Here is an 18,343-nt window from a genome sequence, read left to right as displayed (position 1 = left end):
AAAGAGAAAAACAGCATGTTAGGGCTTGACTGGGACCACAGAAAATCCACAGCACTAAATTCAAATAGAGAAGCCACGACATGTTCCAACTCGAAGCATGCCAAACCATTGCTCCAGGCGGTGATTTCAATATCTGAACCTGGAAGACTTAGCCGAATGTCAGCCCGTTCTGAAAAGCGTGATAACAAGCTTGTTTCTAATGTTAAAAGGAATTATTTCTCTTTACTGCAATGTTTGAAGTGTCATAAATCCAATGCAGTGTATACAGAAATGTATAGGCCAAAACAGTGGAAAATGGAATAGAGCGATTTACTATTTTTTATTATTAAGTGAATGCCCTGGAGCACACTGCAGGCAGACTGATGGCACATATCCACTGTTCTACACTAAGAAAGAGAGCTTACTGGAGGAAAATGTTATTTTACTTCCAGTGGAGAGGTTTTATGTCAGAAAAAAAGCCCATTTAAAGAGTATCTTACATTTAAAAATATAATATGCCAGAGTTAGATTTTTTTATTTGGTAGAAAACATTTGGACATGTAAAGAGGGAATCAAAGTTTGTGTGTATAAAACCCTTAAATATAAGGATTGAAGACAAAAGTCACAGCATTTGAAACACAGGCCAGGCGGTCAACGGCTCTTTTTCTTTAGGATGCTACCAAGTTCCCAAAGAGCCTTCAGAGGGGAGTCCCTGTCACATGAAAAAAGCCCTTTCTTAATGAGCTGCCCCCCCAGCAAACCATGCAGTTTCAATGAACTCCCAATGCGAGTTCTACAACTGTGAGTAGAAGCGAGAAAAGTGGATATCAGAAAGCCCATGGGGATCCGACAAGGATCCACTCAAATGTTGAGGGAGGTGATCGGTTTTATTGGGTAGATGGCAGTTTTGTTTTATTTTGCATTTTTACAAAACAAGCCACTTACCAAAAATGTCTGAATGACAACATTTAATTGGTTGTGTAGAACCAGCAGAACTATGTAGGGCAAAAAGCTGATCAGATACACCAGGCTGGTACAAAGGGCAGCTGTGTTCGCTTGGCTGAAAAATGTACTCAAGAAGTAACTCAGCATGATGACTGACACTCCAAAATCCAGGAGAAAGAGGAAGACAATACAAGCATTGCTGTATGCAAAGATGCCACTTATTTTCAGAATCAGGGCCAGGGCGGCACTGCTTATGGCCAACATGGCCATGTTCTCCAGGAACCAGGCCAGGAAATGGATCGTTGGATGTACTCCCATCATCCTCATGTACTGTCAAAAGAAGAGAGACCAGAGTTACCACCTGGATGCTTGAGAAAGGATGGATCGGATCTCAGAAAGAGAATGCCTACAGGTGGAAAGGCAAGCCAGGGCTGCTACTTCCATGTGGTCGCTGGCTTGGCAATCCAGCACCCAGCAGGCAGCATACCAGACACTTTCTCCTAGAGCCTAGCATTTAATTTGAAGCAACCCCGTACACAGTAAGTCATTCACCATTGCAGGGAAGCCAGACTGAGACAGGTGATGTTAAAACCATCTCACCCACTGGAACAATGCACAGCAGAAAGGGAAGAGCAGATCCTAGACCTCAGGCTTGATGACCTCAGGCTTGACGAGGACTCATTGCATTTCCTTGTTTATTTGGGTTTTACTGATTTGTTTCCTTTTTTTTTTTTTTTTTTTCATTTTCCTTATGTTGGTTTTGTTTAACAAAGATGAAAAGAAAAATGAAGAGGGGAGATACTGGGCCTTATGCCATTCAGTTGTGCAGTTGGTGGGATTATTGTATTGGTTTTGGAATGTGTTCAAAATAATAACAATAAAATTATTGTAGCCACTAATCTACAACTCAGTGATATCTCTGGGTGTGGGGCTGATTACTTGTGAAATGAGAACAATCCATTTTGATGCACCCACCCTGGGAGGCCACCAGGAAGAAACACAGAGATCCAGGAGTAAGTCAGTCCTAAATAGGTAAACAACAAACAAAACAATAGCACAAGTTCTCTTCAAAATTGAACGAAAAGCACATTGTACTCGGCCCGCTTTTTCTTCTCTGTAATAAACATGAGGCTAGTGGATAACGTGTGCCCAGAGTCTCTGCCAGCTAAACGGGAGGCAGGTCTTTACTGGATATTTTTATGAACGATCGTTCTTAAAAGCAGCTTTGATAGTTTCCAGCTTTAACAATATTAGGACAAAAATGGAGAGGCTGTACATGAAGAAGTCAAATCATAAATTAAGATGGGAAGTCTGCAGTTCTATCTTTACGGGTTGTACAAAAATTGTTGAATGAGCCACATTGGTTTCCTTCTTTCAGTTTCATGTGCTTGTCCTTCCATCTTATAGGAAATATCTGCTAACCTCTGGCAGGGCTTGGACTTCAACATAAAGTGATTTTCCTGGGACAGTGGCTCAGCCAGACCTTATACTTACTTACTGCCAGGAACCCCAGCAGAGCCGAGGGCAGGCAAAACACATTCGGGGGTCAGTTATGGGGCAGGACTCATCTCTAAAGCCCCAGGCTTCCCTCCTCATCTCCCAGGTGAGCTCTAAGGCAATTTACCTCTTCTATCTGGATCTCCCGCTCATAAACCAGCTTTCGGACCATGCTGGCCACAGACACCATCCACGTCAGCATCATTATCAGGGGGAAAAAGAAACCAACGTTGTTTAAGAACCTGTAAGGAAACAATTCGGTCAGCATCTGACAGCAAGCAGAGCGATTCTATTCAGTCAGGCTCCTGTAAGTACCGCACCTGTGCTTGCTTTCTTACATTGTTCTTACAAGCTACAAAGCTCTTGCAGGAACAATATCTCGTTTGGCCATTTCAACAAGCCTGTGACTTAGGCAGGATGGCTGTTTGATGTCCTGATTCTATAGGTGTGCGAACTCACAAAGCAGAAACAGCTGTTCAAGGTCCCTGGAGTAGAGATTGTTGCCTTCACTGACCCCAGTCCTGTCTAACACCCTCCTAGGCAGAGCAGGTGGGGAGGAAATGGTCATGAATTCATGACTACCATCCCCCACTCCCACTTAATTGGGACCGTTATCTCTCTTTAATCAGTGCTATCAATTGATCATAGATTAGACCTATAGAATATGCAGAAATTGGCAAATGAAGGCCTCCCTTTCTTTTTCCCCAACACTCAGTTTTCAGCCCACTCTGATGGGGCTTCTCCTTTTAAGGCACACTTGAAATGACTCTAATCTAAGATGCCAATGACAGCCATGCCTCAAATCCAGTGGGAATTTTTCCATTGTTTTCCTTCTTGACTTGGCTATGTTTGATAACATTGACTGATCACTCCTTCCCTCTCTCCTTTAGCTTCCAGAACAACACTTGGCTTCTGTCAACTGTCTCAGTCTCCTTCACTAGCAACATCTCCTTTCCCTATCCTTTAAATGTGGGCATTTTAACCCTAAGCTGCATCCTGTCTTCTCACCTCATACTCTCTGGGCTCTAGATCCACACATTAATTGATCCATCACTGAGACCAACCAAAGGGGCAAGCCATTTTATTGGGTATGTGATACATGAATGAACCAAACAGAGAAACGTCCTGCCATTGAGGATCCTATATTCTAGTGGGGGGAGGGGATGCAGAAAATAAGCCAATAAACAAGGAGATACATGACATGACGTCAGGTATGTAAAAGAATGGCATTAGCAACAGCGAGAAGGGATGCTATTTCAAATAGGGTAGTTAGGCAAGGTGTCTAGGGAAGAAATATCTGAGCAGAGAACAGAAGAAGCAAGGAAATGAGTCCTATAGGAATCTGAAGGAAGACTGCTCCAGGCAGAGGAGCTGCAAGTGCAATTATTGGAGACGGGAGCATGTGGGACATAATTTAGGAGTTGCCAATGGCCTCATGGATTCATAAGAGATGGGACTGGACAGAGCATTAGCTGGGGCCAGATCACGCAAGGATTTTGTATGTCAGGGTAAGTACTGGATTTATTCAAAGAACAAGGGGATACTACGAAAGGGTTTTAGGAGGGAGAAAGCAAAAAAGAGGTGACATATCAGGTGGATGTTTTTTTAAAAAGACCACTGACTGCAGTGTAGACAATGGAGGGCAGATGGAGAAGCCTCTGAAGAGGTGAAGCAGTCCAGACAAGAGCCAACAATATCCAACAGAGATGCTGGCCCTGGAGACGGAGAAATGTCTAGATGGGTCTCTGCTGCAATGGCCTCCCTGAGCCCTGCTACGACTTCTCCTTCAGAGCAGGAACCACAGCGTGGAGCATCTTCAGGACTAGGATGTCTGCACTTCACACTAGACTGTAAGCCCTTAGGGCCAGCCTCCCCACCACACCTCCACTGCTTGGCAAAGGCAGCCACATAGTGGGAAACAAGTCTTTGTTAAGAAAGAAGTGAATGAGTGAAAAAGAAAGGGAAATTAACCTCTTTGTTTTTATTCATTTTTCTGCCTAAGACAACCATAATGAGCTATCAACTTGATGAATCTCATTTGAAAGGTAGACATGTCAACTCGTCCGCTATACAGTGACTGTTTGCAGAGGATAGAGTGTTTCAGATTTTCAGTTTTGTGATTTCTGGGTTTTTTTATCCTCATTTTTATAGTGTTCAGTGCAGGTAGAAGACTATGAACAGGAAATACCAGAAACTACATCCACTTGCTAATCCAACAAATGCCACCTAATCCAACAAATGTTGGCTCAGAGTAACACAAATTACCACAGAGATGAAGCTTAGATCACCTATGAAGTCAGAAACAACTAATACCAAGTTTATTTGAGGGGGATTTGAAAAGAATTTGTCTATTTGTTCATGAAGTTTACCTTTTTTACTTAATGGTGGTAGAATTGATGGCTATTAAACTCTATTCTTGCAGCAACTTGGATCTTACAAAAGAGCCAGTAGGTATCACACGCAAATATAATCTTACGAGTCTATCTAAGTTATTGCCTCAGAAGTCAGACTGGGTTAGAGTTCTGTGATGGTGGGTCCAAGACTATGATGTGTGTCCATGGATCCCTGCATCTATTCAAGGAGGAAAGTCATGCGAGGCTTGGAATTGGATAAACCCAACTCTAGAGTTCTTGGGGCAATGACCGTGGATGCCAGAGAATGTCCAGACATTCTGTACCCATGTGTCTGAGTGAGGCCATTTGGTAAGAATTGCATAGAATAAGAAATTGGAGATGAGAAATTGTAACACATGGCTATGTAACCAGCCCTCTCCTAATCTCCTCCTGGAAACAAGGCCAAGATCAACAAGAGAAGGGAAAACCTTACATTCCAATTTGATATATGTTTGAAAGAGATGCCCAAGTATTTTAAAAAGCTGCTAAAAATAATCAAGTTCATGTGAGAATCACACAAAAAAAGTAGGTAAAAGAGTTGCTGGTAGCAAAACTCCACCCTCTGCAATCTAGAAGGCACCATCAAAACTACACTTCTTAAAGTCTTGGCACACCCTGAGGGCACAATATACACAATGGGATGTGTTAAGTGGATGTTGAGCTGCACATTAAATTGGGTGGTCTCAGAAGCCACTCCTACCTTTAGGTTGTATTTCCACGGAAACAGAGAAGGGAGGGTTATGTGAAGAATACACATATTTGCAGGAAGCACTCCATCTTTGTGGCTACGGGAAAGAGACTCAGCTGTGCAGCCATTGATGTCACCTGGTCCTCCCCACCAACAGGACCCTCTTGCAAAACAACTGGCCAGGAATACCAAATTCATTCAAAATGAGTAACAACAATGACAATATAAATCTAGCACAACGTTCACACATGAAATATAGGTAGGTTGAGAGTTGCGCAACTATTAACAATTGAAGAACTCATGCCAAAACGATGGTGACATGGAACAGGTGAAAATAATAAACATTTTTTGCCATCAATTTAAAAATATTTAATAAGAGATCTCATCAAGATGGTGGCATAAGCAGACTCTGAACTCATCTCCTCCCATGAACACAACCAGGTTACAACTATTCTTGGAAAAATTATCCTGGATAGAAAACTGAAAATTTGATAAAAAGAACCCCCACAAGGGGCCAACCTGGTGGCATAGTGGTTAAGTGCACACATTCAGCTTTGGCAGCCTGGGTTTCACCCGTTCAGATCCCAGGTGTGGACATGGCACTGCTTGGCAAGCCATGCTGTGATAGGCATCCCACATATAAAGTAGAGGAAGATTGGCATGGATGTTAACTCAGGGCCAGTCTTCCGTAGCAAAAAGAGGCAGATTGGCAGCAGATGTTAGCTCAGGGAGAATCTTCCTCAAAAAAAGAAAAGAACCCCCACAACAAGGGACAGTCCTGACCAAGGCAGAAGAGGCAGAAATTCCTGCTGAAGAGGAAAAAAGTCATCTTCAGGAGCAGCAGATCTTCTCAACCAGCCAGCCGGGAGCCACCCTAAGGTACGGAGTGCTCTCTGGAGGAGTGAGGTCTGGAGCAGGGACTGATACTGCTATAAGTATCCTTCAACTCAGCACAACTAAGATGAGGGTCTTATTATCTGGCTTAACTGGTCTATTAACTGCAGCACAAATACCCCCAGAAAAGCTATCAGATGAAAGCCAAAAAGACCCGGGTCTTAAAGGGGTCACACATAAAGTTTGTATTCACCCATCTCAGTAACCTAAAATCACCAGAGAGAAGGCTGACAGTCCTTTGGTGAGAAGAGACACAACTGGTGTGCTGTGGGAGATTCTCAATGAGAGGAGAGTCCTCTCTGGAGACTGAGACATTGGTGGGAGCCATTGTTCTGACCTGGTCCAGGCGGGCTGACACAGACCCCAGGAGACACCATTGAGGTTCTTCCCCTGGTCTGTTAGCCCAGGGGGCTGCCACACTCACTAGAGTGCAGATTTAATACAGTTCAGCAAGGGCAGGCAGCTCACCCTATGGACCGGCCCCGTCCAATGGCAAGGCCTCAGGCTATTTGTCAGCCTGGAATGACTGGGTGCCTTGATCCTCTACAGGCAAGCGAGTGTGTCTGCCTCTGTGGGGAAGGGCCTGTGTCAAGACCAGGTAAACCGTGGGCGGCATTGTTGGAAAGGTGGGTGCCTCTGCAGTGGGGCATCGGGTATGCTCCAGGGGTTAGGAAGTGTGCACAGACCAGAACTGTGTTGATGGTGTATGTGGTCCTGTGGAGGTTGAGGCTTGTCAGTGGCACAAGACCTCTGCTTCACAAATAGCCATAAAAAGGATCCGCCCCACCCTCCAAAGCCTGAAACAATTGAGTGCTCCCATGCCTAAGGCCAGTCCCACACAGCTGCACTCCTAAGAGAACTGACAACAGCCTTGTAGGCCTGAGGCCTATAGCAACTGTAAGCTCCTGAGCCTAGCAACCAGCTACACTGGGTACCTACCCAATTAAAAGGAAATCTGCAACAGGAGTGTGCTGTTAAACCTTGTAGCCAAAGGTGCTGAGGATCCTTGAGCCAGATTTACAATCAGCTGCCCAGGGAAGAAAAGACTAGGCTCCCTGTGTACCTGGATTAAGAGCAACCCTGCCACAGCAGAAGGACACAAGTAGCCCACAAAGGGGTCACTTCTGGATCATTTGGACTGGTGATGAGAGGGAAGCACACTGCTGGGCCTCAAAAGGCATCTCTTACATAAGGCCACTCCTCCAAGATCAGGAGACATGGCCGACTCACCTAATACATAGAAATAGGCACAGAGAAAGAGGCATAATGAGGAGACAAAGAAATGCATTCCAAGCAAGGGAACAGGACAAAACCCCAGAAAAAGGACTAAATGAAACAGGAAGAAGTGACCCAACTGACAAAGAGTTCAAACAAAATCTCATAAGGATGCTCACAGATATTGGAAGAAGACTGGATGAATACAGTGAGCTCATCAACAAAGAACTGGAAAATATAAAAAAAAGAACCAATCTTGGGGCCAGCCCACTGGTGCAGCAGTTAACTTTGCACGTTCTGCTTCTTGGAGGCCCAGGGTTCGCTGGTTCAGATCCCAGGCACAGACATCGCACCGCTTGGTAAAAGCCATGCTGTGGTAGGCATCGCATGTATACAGTAGAGGAAAATGGGCATGGATGTCAGCTTAGGGCCAGTCTTCCTCAGCAAAATGAGGAGGATTGGCAGTAGTTAGCTCAGGGCTAATCTTCCTCAAAAAGAAAAGAAAAGAACCAATCAGAGATGAAGAATACAATACTGGAAATGAAAAATTCACTAGAAGGACTCAGGACAGAGTAGAAGATACAGAAGAACCAATCAGCAAGCTAGATGAAAGACTAGAGGAAATCACGTAAGCTGAAGAGAAAAAAGAAAAAAGAATTAGACAGAATGAGAACAGACTAAGGGAACTCTGGGACAGCATCAAGTGCACTAACATTCATATTATAGGTGTCCCAGAAGGAGGAGAGAGAGACAAAGGGGCAGAAAATTTATTTGAAGAAATAATAGATGAAAATTTTCCTAACCTAAAGATGGAAACAGACATCCAAGTACAGGATGCACAGAGAGCTCCAAACAAGATCAGCCCAAAGAGGCCCACACCAAGACAAATTATAATTAAAATGTCCAAAATTAGAGATAAAGAGAGAATCCTAAAATCAGCAAGAGAAAGGCAACAAGTGACATACAAAGGAAAGCCCATAAGGCTATCAGCAGACTTCTCAGCTGAAACCCTACAGGCGAGAAGAGAATTGCATGGCATATTTAAAGTGCTAAAAGGAAAAGACCTACAGCCAAGAATCCTCTATCCATCAAAGTTGTCATTCAGAATGGAAGGAGAGATAAACAGCTTCCCAGACAAGCAAAAATTAAAGGAGTTTATCACCAAAAAAACCAGTTCTATAAGAAATGCTGAAGGGACATATTTAAGTGGGAAAGCGATGACCACAAATAGGATAAAATAATTATCAAAAAAAAACCAGCCGGGGGCTGGCCCCATGGCCGAGTGGTTGAGTTCATGTGCTCCACTGCACGAGGCCTGATGTTTCATTGGTTTGGATCCTGGGTGTGGACATGACACTGCTCATCAAGCCACACTGAGGTGGCGTCCCACATGCCACAACTAGAAGGACCCATAAAGAAGAATATACAACTATGTACCTGGGGGCTTTGGGGAGAAAAATGAAAAAAATAAAATTAAAAAAAAGGCAATAACATCACTTATAAAGTAAAAATATAGTAAACATAGCAGATCAACCACCTGTGAAGATAAAAATGAAGGTTAAAAGACAAAAGTACTAAAATTACCTATTTCAATGATAAGAGGGTAATGGATAGACACACAGAAAACAAGAGATTATATGTGATTTCAAAAACACAAAATGTGGGAGGAGGGGAGTGAAAAACTAGAACTTTTAGAAAGAGGTCAAGCTAAAGAGTCTATCAACTCAATATACACTGTTATATACATAGAATATTATATAGGATCCTCATGGGAATCACAAATCAGAAACCTATAATAAGCAAGCAAATAAGTAAGACAAAAGAAATCAATCGTATTACTAAAGAAAGCTATCAAACCATAAGGGAAGAGAGCAAGAGAAAAAGAAAGGAACAGAGAAGAACTACTAAAATACTCAGGAAAAAAAGTAACAAAATGACAATAAATAATATTTATCAGTAACTACTTTAAATGTCAATGGACTAAATGCTCCAACCAAAAGGCATAGGGTGGCCAATTGGATAAAAAAACAACATCCATATGTATTCTGCATACAAGAGACACACTTCAGACCTAAAGACACTCACAAACTGAAAGTGAAAGGATGGAAAAAGATATTCCATGCAAATGGCAAAGAAAAGAAAGCAGAGGTAGCAATACTTATATCAGACAAAATAGACTTTACAAAAACTGTAGCAAGAGACAAAGAAGGGCACTACATAATGATAAAACAAACAATCCGAAAGGAAGATATAACACTTGTACATATCTATGCACGCAACATAGGAGAACCTAAATATATAAAGCAATTATTAACAGACATAAAAGGAGACACAGACAGTAACACAGTAATAGTAGGGGACTTTAACACTGCACTTACACCAATGGATAGATCATCTAAACAGAAGATCAATAAAGAAACACTGGCCTTAAGTAACCCACATTTGACCAGATGGACTTAGTGGATGTATATAGAACATTCCATCCAAAAACCACAGAATACACATTCTTTACAAATGCACATGGAGCATTCTCCAGGATTGCTCACATACTAGGCCACAAAACAAGTCTCAGTAAATTTAAGAAGATCTAAATAATGCCATGCATCATTTCTGACCACAAAGGTATGAAACTAGAAATCAACTACAGGAAGAAAATCAGAAGAGCCACAAATGTGTGGAGATTAAACAAAATGCTACTGAACAATAATAGGGTCAATGAAGAAATCAAAGAAGAAATCAAAACATTCCTGGAGACAAATGAAAATGAAAATATGACATGCCAAAATCTATGGGTTGCAGCAAAAGTGGTTCTAAGAGGGAAGTTTATAGCAATTCAGGCCTATGTCAACAAAGAAGAAAAATCCCAAATAAACACTCTAACAGTGCATCTGTACTGGAAAAAGAAGAATAAAAAAATGCCAAAATCAGCAGAAGGAAGGAAATAATAAAAGTCAGAGAAGAAATAAACGAAATAGAGACTAAAAAACAATAGAAAAAATTAATGAAACCAACAGCTGCTTCTTTGAAAAGATAAACAAAATTGACAGATGCTTAGCTAGACTCACCAAGAAAAAAAACAGAGAAGGTTAAATAAATAAAATCAGAAATTAAAGAAGAGAAATTACAACAGACACTTCAGAAATACAAAAGAGAATACTATGACAAGCTATACACCAACAAATTGGATAATCTAGCAGAAATGCAGAAATTCTTAGAAACATACAACCTTCCAAAACTGGACTAAGAATAAGTAGAGAATTTGAATAGACCAATCACCAGTAAGGAGGTCGAAAGAACAATCAAAAATCTCACAAAAAATAAAAGTCCGGGACCAAATGGCTTCCCTGGTGAATTCTAACAAACATTCAAAGAAGATTTAGTACCTATCCTTCTCAAACTCTTGCAACAAATTGAAGAGGAGGGGAGGCTTCCTAACTCATTCTACAAAGTCAACATTATCCTGATACCAAAACCAGACAAGGACAACACAAAAAAAGAAAATTATAGGCCAGTATCACTGATGAACATCAATGCAAAAATCCTCAGCAAAATACTAACAAATCAAATAGAACAATACATTAAAAAGATTATACAACATGATCAAGTGGGTTTCACTCCAGGGACACAGGGATGGTTCAACATCTGCAAATCTATCAACGTGATACACCACATTAACAAAATGAAGAATAAAAATCACATGATCATCTCAATAGATGCAGAGAAAGCATTTGACAAGATATAGCATCCATTTATGATAAAAACTCTAAATAAAATGGGTACAGAAGGAAAATACCATAACATGATAAAGGTCATATATGACAAACCCACAGAAAATATCATTCTCAATGGAGATGGAGAAAAATTGAAAGCTATCCCTCTTAGAACAAGAACTAGACAAGGATGCTGACTGTCACCACTCTTACTTAACATAATATTGGAAGTCCTAGGCAGACCAATCAGGCAAGAAAAAGAAATAACAGGGATCCATGTTGGAAAAGAAGAAGTGAAACTGTCACTCTTTGCAGATGACATGATCTTATATATAGAAAACCTTAAAGAATCCACTAAAAAAATTTTAGAAATAATAAATGAATAAAATCAAGTTTTAGGATACAAAATCAACATGCAAAAATTGGTTGCGTTTCTATACACTAACAATGAAGTAGCAGAAAGAGAAATTAAGAATACAATGCCATTTACAATTGCAACAAAAAGAATAAAATACCTAGGAATAAACTTAACCAAAGAGGTGAAAAGATTTGTACACCAAAAACTATAAAACATTATTGAAAGAAATCAAAGAAGATACAAAGAAATGGAAAGATATTCCATGCTCTTGGATTGGAAGAATTAACATAGCTAAAATGTCCATACTTCCTAAAGCAATCTACAGATTCAACACAATCCCTATCAAACTTCCAACAGCATTTTTCACAGAAATAGAACAAAGACTCCTAAAATTTATATGGAACAACAAAAGACCCTGAATAGCCAAAGGATTCCTGAGAAAAAAGAACAAAGCTGGAGGTGTCACATTCCCTGATTTTAAAATGTACTACAAAGCCATAGTAACCAAAACAGCATAGTACTGGCACAAAAACAGACACACAGATCAATGGAACAGAATCGAGAGCCCAGAAATAAACCCACACATCTATGGACAGCTAACATTCGACAAGGGAGCCAAGAGTATACAATGGAGAAAGGAGAGTCTCTTCAATAAAAGTGTTGGGAAAACTGGACAGCCACGTGCAAAAGAATGAAAGTAGACCATTCCCTTACACCATGCACAAAAATCAACTCAAAATGGATTAAAGACTTGAATGTGAGACCTGAAACCAAGAAACTTCTAGAAGAAAACATAGGCAGTATGCTCTTTGACATCAGTCTTAGCAGCATATTTTCAAGTACCATGTCTGACCCTGCAAGGGACACAAAAGAAAAAAATGAACAAATGGGACTACACCAAACTAAAAACTTCTGCACAGCAAAGGAAACCATCAACAAAACAAAAAGGCAACCTAACAGTTGGGAGAAGATATTTGGAAACCATATATCAGATAAGGGGTTAATATCCAAAATATGCAAAGAACTCATACAGCTCAACAACGAAAAATCCAACAAACCAATTAGAAAATGGGCAAAAGATCTGAACAGAGATTTCTCCAAAGAAGATATATGGATGGCCAACAAGCGTATGAAAAGATGCTCAACATCATTAGCTATCAGGGAAATGCAAATCAAAACCGCAATGGGGTATCACCTCACTCTGGTCAGAATGGCTATAATTAACAAGACAGGAAACAACAAGTGTTGGAGAGGATGTGGAGAGAAGGGAACCCTCTTACACTGCTGGTGGGAGTGCAAACTGGTGCAGCCACTATGGAAAACAGTATGGAGTATCCTCAGAAAATTAAGGATAGATCTAACATATGATCCAGCTATCCCTCTGCTGGGTAGTTATCCAAAGAACTTGAAAACACAAACGCTTAAAGATACATGCACCCCTATGTTCATCACAGCATTATTCACAATAGCTAAGACTTGGAAGCAACCTAGGTGCCCAAGAAGGGATGAATGGATAAAGAAGGTGTGGTATATATACATAATGGAATACTACTCAGCCATAAGAAATGATGAAATCTGGCCATTTGTGACAACATGGATGGACCTCGAGGGTATTATGCTAAGTGAAATAAGTCAGAGGGAGAAAGTCAAATACCGTATGATCTCACTCATAAGTAGAAGATAAAAACAATGACAAACAAACACATAGCAATGGAGATTGGATTGGTGGTTACCATAAGGGAAGGGGGTTGGGGGAGGGCAAAAGGGGTGATTAGGCTCACATGTGAGGTGATGGACTATAATTAGTTTTTGAGTGGTAAACATGATGCAATCTACACAGAATTCAAAATATATTACACTGTACATCTGAAAGCTATATAATGTTATAATCCAATGTTACTGCAATAAAATAAAATAAAAAACAAATATTTAATAAGGAAATCTCCTCTATAAAAAACACTATACAGCATAATTGTTACAATTCGGTGATGAGATGGCAAGACAGCATGAAGATATGAAATGTGAACTGGAAGAACTTAGAAAGAAATGGAAAAAAATAGCCGTCAGCCAAGTGAAGATAAAATTAGAAGCACAGGGCATATTGCTACTACACAAAACACAGTAAAGCAACATAGAAAATGCATAGAGAAATGAAATTAAAGGAAACAGAAATAAAGAAAGAATTTAAAAGAATTAGGGAAAGTTTATTGATAAGAAACACAGGGGAAAAAAAATCATGCAATTTGAGTCCCTGAAGAAGAAAAACCAAATATCAGAAGATAATAGACTTGAAACGCTGGAATACATCAAGAGTTTCCATAAAAGAAAACTTAAACTTACACATGAAAAGTCTTATCTTGTGCCACAGAAAATTGTCCTAGAATGGTCAACAAAGAAAGGATCTTGGTAAATTTATTGAATTTTCAAGTTATTAGCAACTTGCCAAAATCACCGGGTCATATAAAACAGGGAAATATCAAAGTGCTCTCAGGTTTCTCCATAATAATATGCAAAGTCAAAGATAACGGTGCTATTTCTACAAGATGCTTAAGCATAAGAGTGAGCTAACGATTTCATATTCAGCCAAGCTGTCTTTCAAATATAAATGCTGCAAAAAGCTTTAAGGGTTTAAGAACTCAGGTTATATTATCTCATGAGATTTTCTTAAGGAAATTACTGGAAGATAAACTTAAGTCCATCAAAGGATGACTGATAAATGACAGTGAAAGAACTATGGGAAGCAATGAAGATATTTTCCAGGAAAAATACGACTAAAATGAAAATGGAAATTAAGATGACAAGAAATTGGAAATTTTGTGTTTCCTGAAACATAGAAATTATACAACAAACAAAAGTTAGAAGAACAGGGGAAATGAGTTAGCGAGGAAGAATAAGTTGGTGAATGCCAAAATAAAAGGCTATTTTTTTTTAACATAGACAAATGTAGAATACAAGTATTGACACCTTTAACACTACAGAGGAAGGCATTAAGTGAGATAACATCAACTAAAATTGCCTGATGAGAAGAAAACGTAAACGACAGAGGAAGAAAAATGACTTTAAAATTTTATTGCTTATGGTGAAAAAACAAAAGGTTGATATTATTTATAAAGTTATAATTATAAGGTAAGCACTAAAACAACAATAAAACATTACCAAGCATTAATTTAAAAGCAAAGTTATAAGCATAGAAAAAAGATATAACTAAGATCATATATACATGTAATTCATTCCATACTATTAAAGAGTTAACCTCATCTACAGAAGAATCTATATGATGCATACAAGAGACATGCCTGAAACAAAATACTTCAGAAAAGTTTAAAATGAAAGTGTGGGCAAAGGAGTGTTAGGTAAATAGGAATACAAAGAGAAAGAGAGAGGAAAAAGAAAGAAAGAAAAAAAGCAGAGGTCATCAGTTTAACTTCATACAGGGTAGAACTTTGTCCACAGAGCTTTAAATAAAACCTAGAACGCAATTATTCATAGCTGTGCACAAAGTGACGTAGCATCAACATTCAAAGGCCAACACCCAGAAAAAAGGGAAAGGGACACTCAAGTAATAGGGGGCTGTAATTTGTCTATCTTAGTCTGCGACAGAAGAAGAGGACACAAATTAGGATAGAGAAATCCTAAATAGCAAAATTAATGTAGATCAGATTCTCCGACCTAAAACTAGGAAATTAGACATTCTTTTTAAGTGTGTATAAATAATTTACAAAAGTAGATTATACATTAGTTGACAGAGAAAAATGCCATACATTCAAAAATTGGAAATGATAAAGGTAATATTTTCTGATAGCAGTATAAAAATGAGGATTTAGCAACCGAATTTGGCAATTTAGTGTATAATGCAATTTTTGTATTTTGTCAACCTGATTTTTAAAAATGCTATCACAGAGTAAATTTGAATTTCTCTTATCATAAGTAAGCTGAGTAACTTTTCATATGTTTACATTTTCTAAGAATTTCCACTTGGAAATTTCAAGAAACTTTACTTAAACAGCTCTTGGATGAAGAACACAGCAGAAACCCACATTGCAAATATCTAGAAAACAATTAATTTTTAGCTGCCTATCAGATAGAGGAGACATAGTTACAGTAGTGACTGAAAGAAAAGTCATTCCTTTAGGTAACTTAAAGGCAAATGAAAGAAAAGAAAGAACACTAAAAATAAGGAATTAAACATTGATCTCCAATAGAAAAAAATATATATGATAATTGAATATACATAAAAGGAAGTAATAAAAGTTAAAGCAGAAATAACAAATGTTAGAAATGAAAAAAAGAGAATTGATCAATACAGTTTAAATATGGTTGTTTGAAAAAATAAAAATAGAACAGGAAAATAATGAAACTACTTGTGCACAGAATGAATTTGAAAACTCCTGAGGGAGAAAGCATGTTGAAGGGGGAATAGCCCTCAGAACAGAAGGAAAGGAAACGCAGGAGGATGAGGTGGGAAAAAGGGGGAGAGGAAAATGATGGCATAGTTGGACTTCAGATCCCCTCTAGGACCTTATCCCTGGAAGAGGTGTGCATCTGAAGTTGAAGCGCTACATGCCTCCATGGGGAGAGGGGCTCTAAGCAGCCCTGGACTCATCCCCAGGGACCCCCAGCAGAGGAAGGAGATTCGTGGTTCTCTAGTCTTCACATGGCCTGATAACCCCTGAGCTACAGCCTCCTGAAGGCGGCATGACATGTCTTTCCACCTCCACGTCTGTCAGTCAACCACGGTGCACAACGCATAGCAATGCACGATAAATAGTTTTCAAAGGAAGAAACAGCACAAGCACTTTCACTCTTAGCAATATATCGTGATTTCAAGTATGTAAAATACACATCACAAGGACAACGAAAAGAGGACAGTCCCCAAACAAAAGACAACTGACATTTTAGAAGAGGTGTGAAGGGTGGTTTTTTTTCTCAACTCTTGATCAATACTCATTTGTACATAAAACTATCAATAAAAAAAGAAACATATTAAATCAGGGATGTACAGATGACCTCAGATGTAGGCTGTCATCCCCTCTCCATTGTCAGGACAACATGAACCAAACAAATAATGTTCCAGATTCTTCTGTGTATTTATCCCTAACTCTGTAACTCTAACAAAAGCTCTGTCAATAAACGTGGCAATTAGGAAATCAAACACACTTATTTATTTAAGCCGTTTTAAAAGGATACTTTGATCTTCAGAAACATTTCATTGTCACCATCTCTCTTTCTGAAGGTGGCAAATCATAATTTTCATTTTAATAACCCCTTGTTAATTAGTATTTTCTCTGTGGCTGACTTCTATTAGCACTATCCAGTGAGTTCAAAAAACCATGAGCATGTTGAACCAAAATCACACCATATAGAAGGAACAATGCAAAGAAAGTGGCTTTTGTTTTGGCCACTCAAGATGGAGGACTTTGATCCAAGTGTAGGGCGGAATCAACTTCCAGCCTCCGTACCCCCATCACCCTGGCCTCTGCCTGCCTTCCTTCCCCAGCCCTGGCCCGGTCACAATCATCCCATGACCCCAATCCTGGCAGAGCCCAGAATGCTGTGGTCAGCTGCTGCAGGCAGCTCACAGCTATCTTGCTTTCTCTCTCTCCCCATGTATCTCCCCTTCAGCAGGCTGCTGTCACTCCTCTGCTTCCCCAACACAGTGGCTGGAGTCCCTTATGATTAGTGACTTGGATGGGGGGTTGGGTAGAGAGGGGAGAAGTAAGGGATACTTAAGGCTTATGTTTAAGCTGTATCCTCCAGCCTGGCCTGGGCCAGTTACTCACAGAACGCGCTTCCCTAACCATGAGTGGAGGGGAATTTGATGTCTATTCTTCACTTTCTTGCTCCTAGTTTGCATACTCACTTGTGAAAGCCAGGGAGAAGAGAGGATGCCCTCATGAATGCACACCTCTCTGAAGGCAGCACCACCTGAAAACATTAGTTCCATTTTGCCTCTGAACATCAGTGCGTGGAAGAACGTCCTACCAGTGAGCGCTGCACGAAAAGGTGTGGGCTGCCCCTGGGAACATCTATCCGGCCTCCTCCTCGGGTGTTCACAGCATGATCATTGCTGAGCACAAGCTGATGAGGTGGGCAGGCCAGCAATTAGCATCCCTGTAAGTGAGGAGCCTGCGGTTCAGAAGCATCAAATCACTGGCCCAAGGTCAGGCGATTAGCAAGCGGCAGACCAGGAACCCAAATGCAGCTTGGTGAGCTGCCTGAGGATTCCAAATCTGAGATTCTAAAGAGAACCCAGGAGCTTGAGAGTCATCACAGTCAAAGGTTAAGACTAGCAATCAGGACCCAAAACGCTGAAGAAGCAGACCTTTAGAACTGTAACTCAGACTTCTGGGTACAAAAAAACTTCTTCACCAGGCTCTCCCACATTGTTAAAAAGGTCTGAGCGACCAATTCCAACTTGGGGGGTTCTCCAACCACCAAGCAATTCTCTGACACCAGCTGGGTGTCCCACAATTCGACTTAATTCTGGCACTCTCTACCTGGAGAGAGCATTGGATTCCACAGGTTAAGGGCTCAGTCCCACAAGACTGCCCTCCTCCCCCTACTTCAGATGCCAATCAAAAGTCCAGGTTGTCACCTGTGCTTATGACCAATAGGCTATAGACTGAAGGCTCCCGCAATCCCCTCCCTGGGTTTGATCAATCTG

The 18,343-nt window shown here is 40.3% G+C and overlaps 1 protein-coding gene across 1 annotated transcript in view; it reads right to left on the bottom strand.

The window, feature by feature from the left end:
- ABCA13 (ATP binding cassette subfamily A member 13) overlaps positions 1-18,343 on the bottom strand; it is a 408,916-nt gene that overhangs the window by 237,092 nt on the left and 153,481 nt on the right. The window contains exons 32-33 of the mRNA XM_001496546.5: positions 2,549-2,663; positions 925-1,254 (exon numbers count right to left, since the gene is read on the bottom strand). Coding sequence (XP_001496596.3) covers positions 925-1,254; positions 2,549-2,663 — 445 coding nt within the window. The remainder of the gene's footprint in view (positions 1-924; positions 1,255-2,548; positions 2,664-18,343) is intronic.

The sequence above is a fragment of the Equus caballus genome, chromosome 4 (genome assembly GCF_041296265.1).
Source record: "Equus caballus isolate H_3958 breed thoroughbred chromosome 4, TB-T2T, whole genome shotgun sequence".
Classification (NCBI taxonomy): Eukaryota; Metazoa; Chordata; class Mammalia; order Perissodactyla; family Equidae; genus Equus; species Equus caballus.
This window is presented reverse-complemented; position numbering and strand designations above follow the sequence as displayed.